At 63.0% G+C, this 12,708-nt stretch overlaps 1 protein-coding gene across 2 annotated transcripts; it reads left to right on the forward strand.

The window, feature by feature from the left end:
- On the forward strand, window positions 1-4,528 carry RASSF7 (Ras association domain family member 7). 2 transcript variants are annotated; one of them, XM_030333334.1, is made up of 6 exons: window positions 1-78; window positions 722-852; window positions 2,807-3,519; window positions 3,658-3,786; window positions 3,864-3,945; window positions 4,027-4,528. In XM_030333334.1, exons 2-6 carry the CDS (start codon window positions 729-731, stop codon window positions 4,056-4,058), a joined length of 1,080 nt encoding a protein of 359 aa, XP_030189194.1. In that variant the 5' UTR covers window positions 1-78; window positions 722-728; the 3' UTR covers window positions 4,059-4,528. The 2 variants fall into 2 exon arrangements, with proteins under 2 accessions (XP_030189194.1, XP_030189193.1); XM_030333333.1 differs by having other exon boundaries at window positions 3,864-4,528.
- The last annotated feature ends 8,180 nt before the right edge of the window (window positions 4,529-12,708 follow it).

The raw sequence follows: 12,708 nt of genomic DNA on the forward strand, positions 1-12,708 counted from the left end.
AGGTTGCGGCGGCGACGGCGCCGGCGGCCGGGAAGCAGCCAGTTCGAGCCTAGGTCCGGGAGGCCGGCGAGCGCCCAGGTGAGAAGCGCAGGGCCCCAGATCCTCCCGAGTGCGGGGCACGGCCCCGGGCGGCAACTCCGACGGAGGGGCGCGGGCTGGGCGGCCGTGGGGGGCCCCGCAGCACCTGCAACGGCCCCCGCCGCAGAGACGGCAAGCGCGGCGGCTGTGGGGAGCGGGAAGGGGGCTGCCCGCGCCGGCAGGGACCGCCCAGGCGCGGTTCCGTGCCTCCGGAGGGCCGAGGTCTGCGTCTCGGGCGAGGGGGCGTTCCCATGGCAGAGGGAAGCCGTGTTTTCGTGAGGGCGCCCTTGGGTGCCTGAGGACGGCGTCCCGTGGGAGGGGCAGTGCCCTTCGAGCCAGGTGACTGGGGAGGCAGGAAGTCCTGGATCTGGTTAATGATTCTCCTCGTTCCGGGATTGGGGTGAGGCGAGAGGAGGCTGGGCAGTGGAGGAGCCTCAAAGTGCCCCTTGAGGGCGGACTGGTTCCCCCTGCGGGGGGTGGGGGGGGTCTCTCTACTCCCACCCCAAGAATGTGTGGCCTACGGGTGGGGCTGGGCACAGGAGAGCGGGGCTGACGTCAGGGGGACAGTAACCCTGAGCCAGTTCTGGGGGAAGAGAGGAGAGAGCCAGGCTGGGCCTGACTGTGGCCTTCACCCTCCGTGCAGGACAGGGATGCTCTCAGGGCTAGCAGCCATGGAGCTGAAGGTGTGGGTGGATGGCATACAGCGCGTGGTCTGTGGGGTCTCAGAGCAGACCACCTGTCAGGAAGTGGTCATCGCGCTAGCCCAAGCAATAGGTGAGTCCTTTCCGGCACGGATGGCCCAGCAGTGCACCCGAGACTGGGCCTGCCTCCTGTGGCCCCTTTCCCCCAAGGAGGGTGGGGCTGGTTGCTGATCCCTGTTGCTCTCCTCTCCTCCTACCCCTCTCCTCCTACCCCACTTCTCAAGCCAGGCGGATGGAGGGTGGGGGGGATCTGGGCTGACCCCTCTCCTCCTACCCCACTTCTCAAGCCAGGCGGATGGAGGGTGGGGGGGATCTGGGCTGACCCCTCTCCTCCTACCCCACTTCTCAAGCCAGGCGGATGGAGGGTGGGGGGGATCTGGGCTGACCCCTTCCTCCTACCCCACTTCTCAAGCCAGGCGGATGGAGGGTTGGGGGGATCTGGGCTGACCCCTCCTCCCCCCACTTCTCAAGCCAGCGGATGGAGGGTGGGGGGGATCTGGGCTGACCCCTCTCCTCCTACCCCACTTCTCAACCAGGCGGCTGGAGGGTGGGGGGATCTGGCTGACCCCCTCTCCTCCTACCCCCTTCTCAAGCCAGGCGGATGAGGGTGGGGGATCTGGGCACCCCTTCCCCTCAACCACCTCTCTCCTACCCCACTTCTCAGCAGGGATGGAGGGTGGGGGGATCTTGGCTGACCCTCTCCTCCTACCCCCTTCTCCCAACCAGGCGGATGGAGGGTGGGGGATCTGGGCTGACCCCTCTCCTCCTACCCACTTCTCAGCCAGGCGGATGGAGGGTGGGGGGGATCTGGGCTGAACTCCCTCTCCTCCTACCCCACTTCTCAGCCAGGCGGATGAGGGTGGGGGGGATCTGGGCTGACCCCTCTCCTCCTACCCCACTTCTCAAGCCAGGCGGATGAGGGTGGGGGGGATCTGGGCTGACCCCTCTCCTCCTACCCACTTCTCAAAGCCAGGCGGATGGAGGGTGGGGGGATCTGGGCTGACCCCTCTCCTCCTACCCCACTTCTCAAGCCAGGCGGATGGAGGGTGGGGGGGGATCTGGGCTGACCCCTCTCCTCCTACCCCACTTCTCAAGCCAGGCGGATGGAGGGGGTGGGGGGATCTGGGCTGACCCCTCTCCTCCTACCCCACTTCTCAGCCAGGCGGATGGAGGGTGGGGGGGATCTGGGCTGACCCCTCTCCCTCCTACCCCACTTCTCAAGCCAGGCGGATGGAGGGTGGGGGGGATCTGGGCTGACCCCTCTCCTCCTACCCCACTTCTCAGCCAGGCGGATGGAGGGTGGGGGGGATCTGGGCTGACCCCTCTCCTCCTACCCCACTTCTCAAGCCAGGCGGATGGAGGGTGGGGGGGATCTGGGCTGACCCCTCTCCTCCTACCCCACTTCTCAAGCCAGGCGGATGGAGGGTGGGGGGGATCTGGGCTGACCCCTCTCCTCCTACCCCACTTCTCAAGCCAGCGGATGGAGGGTGGGGGGGATCTGGGCTGACCCCTCTCCTCCTACCCCACTTCTCAAGCCAGGCGGATGGAGGGTGGGGGGATCTGGGCTGACCCTCTCCTCCTACCCCACTTCTCAAGCCAGGCGGATGGAGGGTGGGGGGGATCTGGGCTGACCCCTCTCCTCCTACCCCACTTCTCAAGCCAGGCGGATGGAGGGTGGGGGGGGATCTGGGCTGACCCCTCTCCTCCTACCCCACTTCTCAAGCCAGGCGGATGGAGGGTGGGGGGGATCTGGGCTGACCCCTCTCCTCCTACCCCACTTCTCAAGCCAGGCGGATGGAGGGTGGGGGGGCTCTGGGCTGACCCTCTCCTCCTACCACTTCTCAAGCCAGGCGGATGGAGGGTGGGGGGGATCTTGGCTGCCCCCTCTCCTCCTACCCCACTTCTCAAGCCAGGCGGATGGAGGGTGGGGGGGATCTGGGCTGACCCCTCTCCTCCTACCCCACTTCTCAAGCCAGGCGGATGGAGGGTGGGGGGGATCTAGGCTGACCCCTCTCCTCCTACCCCAGGCCAGACGGGCCGCTTTGTGCTCGTGCAGCGTCTCAGGGAGAAGGAACGGCAGCTGCTGCCCCAGGAGTGTCCAGTGGGTGCCCAGGCCACCTGTGGACAGTTTGCCAGTGATGTCCAGTTTGTCCTGAGGCGGACAGGGCCCAGCCTCGCAGGAAGGCCCTCCTCAGACAGCTGCCCACCTCCTGAACGCTGCCCAGTCCGGGCCAGCCTCCCCCCGAAGCCACGGCCAGCCCTGGGCCACGAGCCCCGCAAAGCACTGACCTTCAGCCTTGGGTGCCCTGGGCTGGCCCCCATCCCTGCGCTGCCCGAGCCTGTGGCCCCCGTTGCACCAATGCCAGGCTCCTGTGCAGACCTGCAGGGCCTGGAGCGAAGGGTGCGGAGGAACGCACTGGAGCTGGGTCAGGAGGCCTTCTGGGAGCAGGAGCTCAGGCGGGAGCAGGTGCGGGAGCGTGAGGGGCAGGCACGCCTGCAAGCCCTGAGCGCCGCCACTGCCGAGCACGCCGCCCGACTGCAGGCCCTGGATGCCCAGGCCCGTGCCCTGGAGGCTGAACTCCATCTGGCCTCAGAGGCCCCCGGGCCCCCCTCACCCACGGCATCTGCCACCGAACGCCTGCGCCAGGACCTGGCCGTCCAGGAGCGGCAGAGCGCGGAGGTGCAGGGCAGCCTGGCCCTGGTCAGCAGGGCTCTGGAGGCTGCCGAGCGTGCTCTGCAGGTAAGCCCCCCTGGGCCCCGAGCGCCTGCTGACATCCCCAGCATGGGCAGCTTGGGGGGCGGGTGTCAGGGTGTGACCAGGGGGAGCACGAGGCCGTGGAGCCCTGCGGCCGTCTCCTGAGGGTGCCCTGTGCCCCAGGCCCAGGCCCAGGAACTAGAGGAGCTGAACCGGGAGCTCCGCCAGTGTAACCTGCAGCAGTTCATCCAGCAGACGGGGGCTGCGCCGCCACCACCCCCGCAGCCAGATGGGGGCCCCCCTGGCACACAGGTCAGCGCCGTTCTGGAGGGAGGCTGGGTGGCAGGGGAGGCCTGGCCCAGTCCTAAGCTGATCTGCTCTCCCCATAGGATCTTCTGCCTCTGGCCAGAGAAGAGCCTTTCACCAGAACCTCCCACGGTCCTGCTCTAGTGTCCAGCCTGAGCCCAGAGAGTATGTCTGTCCCCCCCATTCTGGGTGGGTCAGGGTTCTCCTGTGGCCTCCTCAGTCCCTCAGCCTGTGTCCTCCCCACAGTTGTCCCCATGAGGCAGAACTCCTGGAGGTAGCAGCTCTTGCCCCAGAATGGACATCCACTGCCAGCCCAGCCCTGGGCTCCCATGACATGAGCGTGGGCAGCCAAGGCGGGGCCCGACTTGGACAACGGCAGCATCAGGGGTCCCAGAGGGCTTATTGCCCATGGAGTGGGAAGGCCTGGTGCCCTGGGCCTGAGACAGAATGCCTCAGAGCCCAGGGGGTTCTGCTCTGGGGGGCAGCGGGAGGCTGAGGGTGCTTGCCCTAGTCCTTGCCAAGTCTGCCGGCCCCTTGGAGAAGCAGGGGGCACGACCGGCTCAGAATTCGCTAGGCCCCAAAGGCCATGGCTCCTTGGAGGGGATGGGAGATGATATGTGGACACTGCTCGACTCTGGGTGTGTGCTTGCATGTGGGAAGTGTCCTTCATCACACGTGTGCACACACACACAGGTATGCTGCCTCCCCTACCCTGACCCTAAAGCCTCAATAAACTGCCCCAAATGGCTCGAGTGTGTCCCAAGGTTGCACCGGACAGCGTCCGTGGGGCCTGAAACCGAGACTGGCTGGGGTCACTGGGCAGTATCCCCGAGCTACCCCGGGGCTGGCCGCAACTGGGGCTCTTGAGCAGGGCGTCTCCCAGGGGCCAGCGGTCAGCTGGGCCTAAAGCCTGGGGGCGTTTGTGGGGCCTCACCTTTCAGGCTGCTCTGCCCGCCCACCCCCAGGGGCTCTCCTTGGCAGCGCAAGCCTGGGGTTGAAAGTCGGACAGTACGACTGCACCGCCTGCAGCAGCCTCAGCCCCGGCCCGGGTTCCTGTGTGGACCTCTTGTCTGCCTGGTTCCCCTCTTCTGGCCTAACCCTCAGCAGGAGCAGGAGCGGCCACCCCATCTGGGTGGCTCCTGGACATGGGGACTTAAGGACATGCCAGACCTGCCTGTCAGGTTTACTGAGAGCTTGTGGGGGCAGCTCCCCAGACTCCTGGTCGGCCAGGACCAAGGAAGCAGCAGCCCTGCCCAGAGGAGCTTTGTAGGCCCCAAGAGGGCGTGGCTGCCCAGCCTTCCCAAGGGCCCCCCTGCTTCCCAGCTGGATGTGAAGCCTCAGCTGTGTGCCTGCGGCCTCCAAATTAGGGCAGAGTGACGTCCAGGCCACAGTCCTGGTCCTGGTCCTGCAGTCACACCTCTGAGCACAGTGGCTGAGACTGGAGCTCTTTGTCGTGGTCAGAACCCAGGTGCTCAGTGCAGCCACAGGCATGGGGAACAGGAGAGGGGGGCATCCTAGATGATGGGGGTCTTTGTGCTGAGTTTGGGGGTTGGCAACTGTGGGACAGACTCGGCCTTCTGGAGTGGCCCCTGAGCTGGGCCCGGTGTTCCCCACTTCCTTTGGGGCCGACCACGGGGGACATGAAGTCCTGAGTACCAGGAGCAAGGAAGCCACCAAGAGGCAATGCCACCTTGAGAGCACAGCTTGGGGTAGGGGGTGGGGGGGTGGCAACTAGGACTGGGCACTTCCTGCCCAAGGTGGAACAGGATAGGGAGTGAATGGCCAGGCCAGGCAGCAGCAGGGGGCTCCTCACTCTAAAGCCCCCAGCCCTAACCCAGCTCCCACCTGAGCTCACTGCCCACCTCACAGCAGCCCGTTCCAGACAGGGCTAAGCGAACAGGCACGTGGGATATAGTCTGGAATGCAAATGCTGACTGTGCTATGTCCTGGGTGAGAGGGCTGGGGCCACGGGCAATCAGCACCAGGCCCCAGGGGTCTGCTCTCCCCGCCCGCAGCCCTACCTGTGTGCAGAAGGGCTAGGTGTGCCCCAGGGGGCCTGTCCTGAGCCCCAACACAGGGTCATCTCCCAAGCTGAGTGCACTGGCCAGCAGAGGGCAAAGCCAGGTGCCATCTGGAGATGAGGCCACGCCCTCCCAGGGTTATCTGCTCTCCCACCAACCAAAGGACGTAGGCCTGGTGCTCACAGAGCTCACCCCACCCCACCCCTCCGCCAGGCTCCTGCGTCTGTTTTCAGGGAACACCTGTTCAGAAGCCCTTTCCAGGGACCTGTCCCTGGTCTGCTGCTGGTTGAGGAAGCTGATGAGCCCTCTTTTGAACCTTGGAGGGGTCCTCAGGTAGCACCTGTGCTCTAGGGTGGGGAAAGGGACAGAACCTTCTTCCTCTAGGTGTTCCAGGAGGACAAAATCCCACGTCCCCAAGAAGTTGCCAGAAGTGCTTCAAATCACTAAGCAAACCTTGGAGTCGCTGAAGTTTACTTTTGAGCTTTAAACTGTACTTTGAAAACAATGATGTGAGTTATGTTGAGGTGAGAAGAGGCCCAGCTCCCACACACACAAACACACACATCAGTCCATGGCAGGGCAGGTCCAGGCCAGGCCAGCTCCCCAGGCAAGCCTGGTGTGAGTACACAGGCAGCCGTCATCACGAGTCTCTGGAGGGCCAGGCTGTGTTGGGGGCCGGCACTGGAGCCCCTCCTGACCTCAGGGTTCTTGCTCCCCCCCCCCCCCCCGGTGCAAAAGTGGCCTTTTGGGTTGGCTGAGAACACCGGGGCTCACTGAAGGGTCACCCACAGCAAGTCATTGCCCTGTGGCAGCCAATCAGCTCCACTGGTTTGCAACCCCAAGGCTATGCACGCCTCCCTGTCACCTGCAGAACGCGGCCCTACTAGACCTGCTGGGTGTGACACTCGGTACACCACAGTGACCTTTAGGACAGGGTCCCTCCAAAAGTGAGCCCAACTCCATGCCAGTCCTCAACTAATCCCGCCTCTCCCTCAGGCTGTTCTGGTAATCACAGACCCAGTTCCAGCCGTCAACCCCCACTGTCTGCACTGTCTGGGAGAGGACAGCAGGCCTGCGGGAAGTGTCCTGGCACCTGCACGCCAGCAGACTGCTCTGGGCATGCCCCACAACCAGCAGGTTTTCACAGTGGACTGAGAACCCACGGCAGAGAAAGCAGGCCTGGAAGATGGGCTGGGGGCTCTGCCAGGTACCCCAACCTCTGGGAGGGGCATGTTGCTGGTCGCCACAAGCAGGTCCTCCGCATCCCAACTCTTTTAGCGGCCTTGTTTAAGAGGCAGAAATGCACAGAAAAGCCAAATCTGGCACCATCTTCCTTAAGAAAGTTCCCAGAGGTGGCCCTCAAGAGAGAGGCCAGTAGTAGGGGCTCCGGTCCTGAGTGCCAAAGGTCTGACCACAACACCCGTTGCCTGCCCAAGGCTGCCCTCAGCTTGGCAACGTTCAGAAGACCGTCCCGGTAACTCTGCACATCCTGGCACCTGAAACACACAAGGAAAAGAAAGTTCCCTCCTAGGGCGCATCTGGCCCACCTGAGCCCCCTCATACGGAGGGCAGGGAAGTCCCAAGATGTTTCCCCTTTCCCCCCACCCCCCTGCTGAGCGCAGACACGCAGACCTGGTCCACAGGGGCGCCCTGGCCTCTGCTCGCCTTGGTGCTCACCCTCCCACCTGGTGTGGCTGTCCCCTGCCCGACAGAGCAGGGTCACAGAGGGGCCGGGGCGGTCGCGCTGCCCAGGGACAGATCAGCCGCTGTCACACGCACAGTGGGTCCGGAGCAGCGCAGTGTGCGGTGGGCAGTGGCTGCCCTGCGCCTGGAGGGACCGCCGGGTGGACGGAGGGGGCCGTCCCCCACCCCCGACCCCCCTTCTCCTCCAACTTGTGCGTCCTCGTCCCACCGCACCAGCCCGGCCCGAGCCCGCCGCCCGCCAGTCTGGGACCCCTCGCGCGTCACCTGCAACCCCGACGCAGGACCGTCGCCAGCTCTCTGCCCGAATTCGGCGGCCGCCGCTGGGCCCCGACTCCCCCTCCCGCCCCGCGCGGGGCGCCCGGCCCGCGCCCCGCGCCGGCCCGTATGCAAATATGAGGGTCTCGCAGCCAATGGCCCGCCGGGCAGGTCCCGCCCTACTGCGCCGCAGCCAGTGGGCGCGAGGTGTGGGCGGGACGCCACGCCCACCGCCGCGCGGCCCCTCGCGGGCGCGGCCGGCGCGTTCCTTTCCGCACGTCGGCCTCGGGGCGGGGCCGCCACCTGCCGGGCGGGGCCTGCGGGCGCCGCGCTGCTGCCGTGCGGGGCGGCTCCCCCGCCGGCCGGGGCGGGTGGTACGGCCCGAGGCGCTCCCCCGCCCTCGCGGTGGGCCGGCTGCTCCCGGGAACGCGCGGGGCCCCGGCGCACGTAGCCCGGCCGCGCCCTCGGGACGCACGTGCGGCCCGCGCTGCCCAAGGCCACTGCGGAGCGCTCTGGCTGGCGGGTGGGGGGCTCCGGGTCCCTCCGGCGGGACCCGTCGCCTTGGAAGGCTCGGAGTCTGAGTCCGGAGGGGACACAGAGCGGTGCGCAGGGCCATCGGTGGCCGTGCCCGTCCTGTTTGGGCTTTGAGAAAGTATAAATCATGAGAATGGACTGTTTAAGATCTGAAGTTACTGACTCCTGGGTGGTGCCCCAAGGTGGCCCTGGTCCCCTTCCCTTCATACTCAGCTCCATACCTCCATGGCCAGGGGATCCCTGCGGCGGAATCACGGGCCATCTGGATCCCTGATGGGGTAGAGAGATGCTTGCTCCCTTTTTGTTCCTGACACAGCAGTCCTCCAAAGTAAGCCAGAGGGGGCCACTTTCCCTCACCTCACTCCAATCAGTCCATGTCTCCCGCACCTGCCTCACACCCAGGCCCTCCCTCCCTGGAGGACTCTACTCACCTGGCTTCAGGCAGCTTCAGAGGAACTCTTTTCTCTTCGGTGCCATTCTGGTCCTTCACCCAGGGGCCGTGCCCCCTCAGCCTCAGCCATCGTGGTCCCCTAGTGGCTCTCCTGTGGCCCTCCTGCCCTCTAACTCACCACCTGTTCTTAGTTCCTTTTTCCACATCCCACATGTGCCTGGGCTGGAGCCCATCACCTGTCACAAAACCTGGACGCCCGAACTGCACACTTCCCATCATCAGATCACTTCATTTCTTCCTTCAAAACCACTGCCAGGGGTGCCTGGGTGGCTCAGTTGGTTGAGCATCTGGCTCAGGTCATGATCTTACGATTTGTGGGATCAAGCCCCACATTGGGCTCTGTGCTGACAGCGCAGAGCCTGCTTGGGATTCTCCCTCTCTCTCTGCCCCTACTCCACTCGTTCTCTCTCTCAAAATAAATAAATAAATAAATAAATAAGCCTTAAAAAAAAAATTGCCTGATTGGCTAAGTGCTGAGGTGCCAGGAAGGCATCTGCCCCGCCTGGGACATCAGGAGCCTGAAGCCTGGGGATAGAAATTCAAGTGCATGCTGTGGGTGTGGGTGGGGAAAGAATACAGAGGAGCAAGGAGCTGGCTCAGCTCTATCGGGGGTCAGAAGTGGAAGGGTAGCAAAGTCTGGATCATGTAGTCTTGAAGGAACCCCTAGGAATCTGCAGGATCATTGAGGAGGCCCACACCTTCAGGACAGGGCAGAGGTTTGAAGGAAAGAAGTCTGGGACTCAGGGACAAGGAAAAGCCAGAAGTCAGGGTGACTCTGAGTTCCTGTCTTGCCTTTATTGGTACGACCCCTAGCTGTGCCCTCCAGTCCTACTGCTTCCAAATGCAACTCTTATCACCCTGTATAGTGGTTGAATAGTGTCCCCACAAGAAGATGTCTGTATCCTAATGCCTAGACACTGTGAATGTTACCTTACTGAGAAAAAGGGTCTGTGCAGCTGTAATTGAGCTAAAGCTCTTGCGATAAAAATCATTCTGGGGCGCCTGGGTGGCTCAGTCTGTTAAACGTCCGACTTCGGCTCAGGTCATGATCTCACGGTTTGTGAGTTCGAGCCCTGTGTCGGGCTCTGTGCTGATAGCTCAGAGCCTGGAGCCTGCTTCCGATTCTGTGTCTCACTCTCTCTCTGTGCCCCGCCCCCCTTGCTCATGCTCTGTCTTAAAAAAAATTTTTTTTAATTAAAAAAAATGATGATGATTGTTTAATAAATTCCTTAAAAAAAAAAAATCCTGGTTTACCTGGGTGGGCCCTAAATCCAATGCCAAATGGACTTATGAGATAGATGAGAGAAGAGATACAGATACACAGGAAGGAAAGCCATGTAAAGACAGAGGCAGAGTTGGGGTGATGTAGCCCGGCCACGCCCTCGGGACGCACGTGCGGGCCTGTACTGCCCAAGGCCACTGCGGAGCACTCTGGCTGGTGGGTGGGGGCTCCGGGTCCCTCTGGCGGGACCCGTCGCCTTGGAAGGCTCGGAGTCTGAGTCCAGAAGGGACACAGAGCAGTGCACAGGGCCATCGTTGGCCGTGCCCGTCCTGTTTGGGCTTTGGCTACAAGCCAAGCCCGGAGCACCAAAACCCGGAAAAGGCAGAAAGGATTCCCCCTACAGATTTCCAAGGGAGTGCAGCTGCCTCAGAATTTGGACTCGTGATTTCCAGGACTGTGAGAGAATAAACTGCTGGTTAAGCTACCCAGTCTGTGGTCACTGCTTAGGGTAGGACCAGGACACTAACACACCCACCTTCCCAAGTCTCCTCTGGTGCTGTGTTTGTGTGTAGGCCTGATGGCAGGGGAGAGGGCTGGCCTGGGCTGGACACAGCCAAGGTGGCTCCCAGCCCAGCTCCACCCTTCTGGCACAAGGCAGAAGTGTACATTTCGTGTATGTTCCTGCTTGTGCTTTGGAGCGGGAAGGCAGCATGCAAGCAAGGGCTTCAGAGTGCAAATCTAGAGGGGCATGTGGGCAGGGTGCACACATGTGTCCTTGCTTGGAACTAGCATGTGAGAGGTGGCAGGTGGGTGGCTAGTCATTGTGCACTGTGGTGATAGTACTGATGGGGGTACAGTAGGTGTACCTACTGTGGGGGGGCATCAGTAGGTGGGAGATATAGGTACGTATGTGCCTATGCTCTCAAGAGGTACCACCTATATTCAGTTTGGGCCCAGACCAATGGCTCTGGGCACTTTCCTGAGAGCACGTGTCACATGTGAGCACAGGTTGACATGACTGGGTAGGCTGTGCTCTGCCCAGGGATGCCTGCTGAGTAAGCCTTTTTCCCATTGTGGGTGCATATGTTTATTATGACAAATGTTCAGCAGCCCCTGGGGAACATCTGCACATAAAGGTAGGAAGAACTGCCGCCTCTTCAAAAGGGCTCCAAGTTGGCTATAAGCTGCTGCTTCAACTCTTTCTAGGAGGGTCAGCAGGGTGCCCCTACCATTTGGTAACCTCTGCTGGGTAGCGTCCTCACATCCAATGGTTTTTAGCAGGCAGGCATGTGTATGTAGAAGGGCCAGCACATGCCAAGCTCCAAGCTGAGAAGGAGGGGGCGGGGAAGGTGCCTGATTGCAGGGTAGTTGCGATGCTGGACCCCACCTGAAGTGCTATCCCAATACTCATCCATCCAGCTCTCAACCTCCCTGTTTTACAGCCAAGGACACTGAGGCACAGAGAGGTTGAGAAGCTCTCCGAAGGTTACGTGACTGATACACTGGGAGCCCAAGTGCCCAGGTTCAGGCACCTGGCCTGGGGGACACCCCAGAGGCACTATACTGTAGCAGCCACCCCTCCAGACCCCGACCCGATGGCCAACAGAGAGGAATCACTCCAGAGTCCCCCACCATCCATTCTTCCTTTCTGCAAAGTCATTTACAGGGTTTGTAAACTAGCCCTTGCTTCTCCAGTTGTAAACATAGAAACAACCCTCCCTTGACTGGCTCCCTCTTGGCCACCCCTGCTCTTCCTTCCTTTTGCAGTGGAACCACTTGCAAGAGTTGCCACTGCTGCTCTGGTGACCGGTCCCATTCTCTTTAGACTCCCTGCGGCCCTCCCCCGCCTCCAACGCTGCTGTCCTCAGGGTCACAGGGCCCCCACCTCACTCACCCAGGCCCCTGCTTGATGGGCCTTCCTTTTCCTTCCCTAACTTCCAGAAGCTCCCTGCTCCTGGGTTTACTTCGCACATCCCCCAACACACCGCCTTTCTTCAGAACCTACCAGGAACTTCTTGCTTCCCGCACCTGCGCTGCCCCCACCCGAGCCCGGGCCATGGTGGTCCCTGAACTGCGGTCACCGAAGTGGCCTCCTGACCGGTTCCCTTGGGTCTGCCATCGCCGCCCCGCGGAGCCCGTAAGCCAGCACACGTCATCCTGCCCTAAATGCTCCTTCTGGGCCCCTAGCGCCTCTGGCCACTCCCCGCACTGGGCCCAGCCATCCCAGCCTCCTTCCCGAGGTCCGGCGGCTTCTCGGTGCTCTCCCCACAGCGGCCCAGCTCGGCCCCTTTGAGGTCCAACCTCACCACTTAACACTGGCTAGTCCTCCCAGGCTCCTGAGCCCCGGATCCTACCCTGCTTTATCTTTCCTCCTAGCACGAGTCAGCTTCTCCCACACCACACGGTGTAGTGATTTACAGTGCTCGTGGTTTCCTGTGTCCGGGTCGGACGCGACGCGGGGCTGCGGTGTCCTCCGGCTGTGGCCAGCACCCGGAGGAGCCCGCGCACGTAGGACTCCGTCAGTGTTCGGTCGGGACAGCAGGCGCCCGGGGCTGGGGGCGTGGCCAGCAGCGGGGAGGGCCGGGCCGCCGCGTGGGGGCGGGGCCACAGGCGTGGGGCGGGGCTAGATCTCAGGGGCGGGGTCTCAGGTGTGCCGGACCGCCGCTTCCATTCGCCCTGGGCCGCGGGCGGGGGCTTGGGCCGTACCAGCTCCCGGCGGGGGAGGGCGGCCAGGAACAGCC

Source organism: Lynx canadensis, chromosome D1 (assembly GCF_007474595.2).
Source record: "Lynx canadensis isolate LIC74 chromosome D1, mLynCan4.pri.v2, whole genome shotgun sequence".
NCBI lineage: Eukaryota > Metazoa > Chordata > Mammalia > Carnivora > Felidae > Lynx > Lynx canadensis.